Source organism: Piliocolobus tephrosceles, chromosome 21, assembly GCF_002776525.5.
Source record: "Piliocolobus tephrosceles isolate RC106 chromosome 21, ASM277652v3, whole genome shotgun sequence".
NCBI lineage: Eukaryota > Metazoa > Chordata > Mammalia > Primates > Cercopithecidae > Piliocolobus > Piliocolobus tephrosceles.
In genome coordinates this window covers 1,765,323-1,771,959 of record NC_045454.1, presented here as the reverse complement: position 1 = coordinate 1,771,959, position 6,637 = coordinate 1,765,323, and the positions used below count along the sequence as shown (strand labels likewise).

The 6,637-nt window shown below is 53.7% G+C and overlaps 1 protein-coding gene across 5 annotated transcripts in view; it reads left to right on the top strand.

Annotated features, from left to right (window-relative positions):
• Window positions 1-1,209: 1,209 nt before the first annotated feature.
• The window catches only part of HSPBP1 (HSPA (Hsp70) binding protein 1), a 21,396-nt gene continuing 15,968 nt past the window's right edge, over window positions 1,210-6,637 (top strand). The window contains exons 1-3 of one of the 5 annotated variants that reach the window (XM_026457561.2): window positions 1,210-1,511; window positions 1,844-2,153; window positions 5,406-5,610. In XM_026457561.2, the coding sequence (XP_026313346.1) occupies window positions 1,938-2,153; window positions 5,406-5,610 (421 nt within the window). In that variant the 5' untranslated portion in view covers window positions 1,210-1,511; window positions 1,844-1,937. Of the gene's footprint in view, window positions 1,512-1,799; window positions 2,154-5,405; window positions 5,611-6,637 lie in introns of those variants that run through there. The other 4 variants (XM_026457564.1, XM_026457563.1, XM_026457562.1 and 1 more) reach the window with 4 other exon arrangements.

Here is a 6,637-nt window from a genome sequence, read left to right as displayed (position 1 = left end):
CCCAGTTATTTGGGTGAGCTCGATGGAATCACAAGAGTATTTGTGAGAAGGAGGCAGGAGAAGCAGCCAGTGATGGAGACGGGAAGATGGAAGCAGAGCTTGGGGTGATAGGGCTACCTGTCAAAGAACGAGTGTGGCCTCTAGAAGCTGGAAAAGGCAAGAAAAACATTCTCCCGGAGAGCCTCCAGAAGCGATGCAATCCCGCTGACAGTTTGATTTCAGTTCTGTGAAACCCATTTTGGATTTCTGCCCTCCATAACTGCAAGATAATAAATGTGTGCTGTTTTAAGCCACCACATTTTTAGTAATTTGTTAACAGCAGCAATAGAAAACTAATATAATAGCACATCCACAGGCCCAGATGCATCTCACAACACAGTGCTGGAAACACCACACACACACACACACACACACACACACACACACACAGCCTATCTGTTGGGTCTTCCTGTTTCTGCCCAAAATATCCCCCTGCACAACCATGCCCAGCAGGTGCTTGATACGTTTGTGACTGTGTGCCCGTTTTGCGTTGAGCACAACCTTTTCCTGGAGGAAAACGCCTCCTATCCAGCACCAACGTGAGAGTTTCTTTAAGCCCAGTACAGGGCCAACACCTCTGCAGACCGGGCCGCATCAGCACGTGCCCAGGCCTAAACCCCACTTCTGGAGCACGGAGGCCTCAGGCCTCCCCACCAAGCTGGCTCCTCTGGCGCTCTGAATCTTGCTGGGCTCTGGGGCACTTTGCTTCCGGCTCCATGCCTCAAGAATCCTCTCCTCTCCACCTGTCGGGACATGGGGAAGAGTCCGTGAGCGAAAGGCTGGGTGATGAGACGGGTCCATGCCGCAGCTCCATTTGACAGATGGAGAAACTGAGGCTGAGAGAGGGGTTGCCAGGGGCCCAACGCTCACAGGCCAGCCATTACATTTGCGACCCCAGGGCTCCAGTAGATGGGGTGGTGGCCCCGGTGGAGGCGAAAGTCAGATTAGGGGGGCGAGGCCCCAAACCTTCTAAGGATGACCGACAGCAATGAGTGGGAGGGGCCTGGAAAGGGGGCGGGGCCTAACTGGGAGAGGCTGAAACGCCTAGAGCAGGTGTGGGAATAGTAGTGTGGGCGGGGTCAGACCTGGGGGCGGGGCACACTTTAGAACAGGGGTGGAGCTTGCAATAAGGGTCGGGGGCGGGACTCGCTGAGGTGCGAAAACTGGGCCGGGGCGGGGCTTTGACCAGCGACTTGAGCGTGAAGGGGCGGGGCCCGCACGAAGGTGCGTCCTAGCTTGGAGGCGGGGCCTGGATGGGAGGGGCGGGGCCGAGGGCAGTATCCGGCCAGGTGAGAAGAGAATAACAGTCGGGCAAGCAGCTTCAGCAGCATCCACGGCACGAAGTTGGGTGGGTACGCCGGGCACTTCCGGGTGAAACTGTGAGTATTTCCGGTTAAGATGGCGGCGCCCGGTAGAGTCAGGTGCGGACGACTTTGTCCGTAGGAGCAGCGGCAGCTTGAGGACCCTGGGAGGTGAGATCCGCCCTATTCCGGCGCCCCTCTTCGGAGAGGAGGGAGAAGACTTGTTGCTAAGGAGACCAAAGGGCGGGCTTGTTGCTACGGAGGCGGGGCAGTGAGGTTGCTAAGAGACGGGACGCACTCACTGGAGATGGGGAAGGGGGGTTGTTGCCAGGGAGAGTGGGTGGGGCGTGTTGCTAGGGAGAAAGGAGGGGCTTATGACTTTGGGGAAGGGTCCTGTGGGTATGAAGGAAGGAAAAGGGGCTGTGGTTGAGTGGGCTGGGGGCAGAGTCGTTTGGGGTCATGGGGGGGCGCCGAGCTCCCCTAAAACGCCACCTTCTCAGCAGACCCTCAAGAATCGACCCATCAGGACGCCAGAGCTGTTTCAGCGGTGACCACCTTCTCCCCCTAACACGTTCTTCCCTTCTTCACAAACGGCCCATGTCAGACGAAGGCTCAAGAGGCAGCCGCCTGCCCCTGGCGCTGCCCCCGGCCTCCCAGGGTTGCTCTTCAGGGGGCGGCGGCGGCGGCGGCGGCTCCTCGGCTGGGGGCTCGGACAATTCCCGGCCCCCACGCAACCTCCAAGGCTTGCTGCAGATGGCCATCACCGCGGGCTCTGAAGAGCCAGACCCTCCTCCAGAACCCATGAGTGAGGAGGTAAAAGATGGGGACCCAAGAAGCTGGGGTGAGGGGCCTGGGGACAGATAGAGGTGCCTTGGGAAGTGTGACCTGGGGAGCCACAAGAAGACTAGGGTTTTCTTGGGTGGCAGGCGTCCAGGTGTGGAGGCATTGTAGGCTATAATTTGTGCTAGATGGGGTCGTCATTGACTGAAGGTCAGATCTCAAGAGAGTCTGGGGGGACATATCCTTTCCAGAGCCAGACTGACCTGGATTCAGCATTGTCCAGCTGTGTGACCTTGGATATATTACTTCATCTTTCTGAGTCTCAAGTTCTTTCTTTACAAATTGATAATAATAATAACTACGGTATAGGGTAGTTCTGAGGTTCTACTTTAAGTAGGGCTGCACACAGTGTCCAGCAGACAGACGGTGCTTCTGAAGACAGCAGTGTGTTTTCATGAAGAGCACAGGCTCTGTAGTCAGAGTGCTTGTTTTTTTTTTTTTTTTTTTTTTTTTTGGTGTGGGGTAGGGATGGGGGACACAGTCTCGGTTGGAGTGCAGAGGTGCAATCTTAGCTCACTGCAACCTCTGCCTTCCCGGTTCAAGCAATTCTCGTGCCTCAGCCTCCCCAGTAGCTGGGATTAGAGGCATGGGCCACCATGCCTGGCTAATTTTCGTATTTTTAGTAGAGAAGAGGTTTCACTATATTGGCCAGGCTGGTCTCAAACTCCTGGCCTCAAGTGATCCATCTGCCTCAGCCTGCCAAATTGGTGAGATTACAGATGTGAGCCGCCACGCCCAGCCTAGACTGCTTGGGTTTGATTTCAGGCTTTGTCAATTGCTGACTGTGTGACCTTGGGTAAGTCTTAACCTTTCTGTGACTCAACTTTCTCGTCTGCGAAGTGGGGATAACAATGATACATACCTCATAGAGTTGTTTTGCAGATTAATAGGAATAGTTATTATATATAATGTTTAATTGGCAATTATTGTATACAGAGCATTATGCTAACCCACTTACATACATGACGTCATTGAACCTTTACAACAGTGAGGCATGAAACAGGCACAGAAACATTAAATAGCTCACTCAAATTTACTTAGAACTGTGACTAAGGAGACCTCTGCTCCCCTCCCTCACCCCCCAAAATTCCAGCAGTCACTTATTAGCTCTCATCTCCTTTTTCTCTGAGATAGAGTCTCACTCTGTTGCCCCGCCTGGAGTGCAGTGGTGTGATCTCGGCTCACTGCAACCTCTGTGTCTCAGGTTCAGGCACTTCCCTTTGCCTCAGCCTCCCGAGTAGCTGGGATTACAGGCACACGCCACCATGCCTGGCTAATTTTTGTATTTTTAGTAGAGACGGGGTTTCACCATGTTGGCCATTCTGGTCTTGAACTCCTGACCTCAGGTGATCGGCTTGCCTCAGCTTCCCAAAGTGCTTGATTACAGGCGTGAGCCACCGCTCCCGGCCTCATATTGTTGTAAGGCTTTATTCTGACAAGTCTCAAATTTATATCTCTAGGCCAGTGATTCTTCACTGGGGGTGATTTTTATTCCCCAGGGGACAATTGGTGTGCAAACATTCTTGGTTGTCACAACTGGAGGAAGGGGGATACTGGCATCCAGTGCGTGAAGGCCAGGGATGCTGCTCAGCGTCCTGTGGTGCACAGGGCGGTCACACCACAGAGAACTATCCAGCTCAAAGTGTCAGTAGAGCTGAAGTTGAGAAATCCTGGTCCGGGCTGCACCTCCACCTGGGCTTCGGGCAGCTTCCTCAGTCTTTTGCCTTGGATGAGTAATAGATCCCTCAAATTTGACACATTTGAAAATGAGCTGAAATCCCTGCTCTTCCCACCCCAAACCTGCTTTTCACACCATTTCCCCATCTTTTCCTGTTTGCTCAGAACAGAGACCTCGGAGTCATCCTTGACCTCTCTTTCTGTCACACCTCGTATCTCACTAAATCAAACGGGCTCTCTTTTCAAAATAAGTCCAGGGTCTGACCATTTCTCCCCACTCCTCTCTCCTGCCTGCTCCCAGCCGTAGCCTCCTGTTTCATATTCCTGCACCTGCCCTTGCCCCCACCTCTGTCTGTTCTCTTCTCGATCAACAACAACGCAGGTGTCCCAAGCCCTCTGGCAGCTCCCACACCTATTCAGAGGGAAATCCCAGGTTTTTACAAAAGTTTGCAAGACCTGATATCACCTGCTCCCCTCCCCATCCCTTTCTCCTTGCTCATTCTCCCTCCACCCCACTGGCCTCCTGGTGGTTCCCTCTGCCTGGAACCACTTCTAGATGTGGCCTGGCTCAGTCCCTCACCTACTGCTTTTCTCGCAAGTCACCTCCCTGGGACCCTCAATGACCAACCCATTTCTTTTTCTTTTCTTTCTTTCTTTCTTCTTTTTTTTTTTTTTTATAGAGACAAGGTCTCACTCACTGCAGCCTTAAATTCCTAGGCTCCAGCCATCCTCTCCACTCAGCTTTCTGAGTAACTGGGACCACAGGCATGCACCACCATGCCCAGCTAATTTAAAACTTTTTTTGTGGAGATGGGGTATTGCTATGTTACCCAGGCTGCTCTTAAATTCCTGGGCTCAAGTGATCCTCCTGCCTCAGCCTCCCAAAGTGCTGGGATTATAGGTGTGAGCCACTGCACCCGGCCCCGACCTGTTGAATTCTGCAGCCACAGAATCTCCCACTCCAGATCCCCCACTGTGCTTAATCTTACTTACCCCAGGACGCTTATAATCTCACCATGTCAAATGCTACACGTTTTGCTTATTTTCTTTATTGACTGCTCTTCAACCTGAATGTGAGCCCCACCCCTAGGGCGGGGGTTTCTGTCTGGCCCAGGGCTGCCTTTAGTACCTAGAAAAGTGTCTGTGAATAAAATAGATGTTCAGTTGATTCTGTTTCCCTGGCTAGAGTACGATGTTGCGATCTCGGTTCACCTCAACCTCTGCCTCCCAGGTTCAAGTGATTCTCGTGCCTCAGCCTCCGGAGTAGCTGTGACTACAGGCTCGGACCATCATGCCCAGCTAACTTTTTGTAATTTAGTAGAGATGGAGTTTCACCATGTTGCCCAGGCTGGTCTCAAACTCCTGAGCTCAGGCAGTCTGCCCACCTTGACCTCCCAAAGTGGTGGGATTACAGGCGTGAGCCACAGCGCCCGGCCAATATTTGTTGACTGAAGGAACATCAGCCCTCAGTTGGCTGTCTTTATTAATGGCTGTTCCTTTTTAATTAATGACTGATAGATCTCCTTTCCTCCTCGCCTTGGTCCCCAGAGGCGTCAGTGGTTGCAGGAGGCCATGTCGGCTGCCTTCCGAGGCCAGCGGGAGGAGGTGGAGCAGATGAAGAGCTGCCTCCGAGTGCTGTCACAGCCCATGCCCCCCACTGCTGGGGAGGCTGAGCAGGCAGCCGACCAGCAAGAGCGAGAGGGGGCCCTGGAGCTGCTGGCCGACCTGTGTGAGAACATGGACAATGCCGCAGGTACCCCACTTCCCCCGCCAGGACGTCCTGCCCCTCTGTACATGTCCTGCTGCCTCTCAGCTCTTGCCTCTACTCTTGGGGATCACACCATCAGCCTCCCTGCTGCCCTCTCACCATCAGCCTCTTTGCCTCCATTGCCATAAGGAGCAAGGCTCTTCCTCACCCTCATGGCAGGTGGGGTCCCCCACTTCCCTGATCAGTTCTGAGGTGGCTGTTTCTCTCCTGGTCCTCTGGGTGTCCACTGCCACTCCCTAGAGCACAAGGGAGAAAGTGGCATGGGTGGGGTGGCAGAGAAGGCCTCTCTGGGGCGACGTTTGATCAGAGACCTGAAGTGAGGTGCGAGTTGCGGGATGATCTCTGGGAAAAGCATTCCAGACAGCGGGAACAGCCAGTGCAAAGGCCCTGAGGCCAGAGCGTGCCTGGTATGTTCAGGAACAGCAGCCAGGCCCTTGAGGCAGAGTAGAGTGAGTGAGGGGCCAGGCGTAGGAAACAGCGTGGGGGTGGGCAGGGCCTCGCAGACCGAGGTAAATGCTGTTTTACTCCAAGCAGCAGAGCTGACAGAAGGTTTGAGGAGAGCCCACTTCCATTTGGAGGGGTTGTGTGGTGTAGCCACTGAGGGTGTGGATTTGGGGTGTCACTTCCTTGGTTCATAGTTCAGGCTGTGCTGCTACATGGCAGTCTGGTTTGGGCAGGTCCTGGTTACTTCCTCTTGTACACAGGCTGGTGAGGATGGGCTGAGAGAAACCCCCAGGCCCACACAAGCCCAGGCACAGAGTACACGTAACATGTCAGGCATGGGAGTCAGGTGTCTTCATTTTGGACGGGGCTGGACGGCGTTTGGGAAGCCCTCCTCTATGAGTGCATTTAGCGTCCTGAGAAGACCCGCAGTGCGGTCACCACCCCCCAGCTTACTTTTCCCCAGTATTTCCCAGTCTTAACCCGGCAGAGAACTCCCGCTCCAGTCCGCGGGATGGCTTTTAACGACTTTGCTCTTTTATTCATTTTTTTTTTTTTTTTTTTTTTTTTT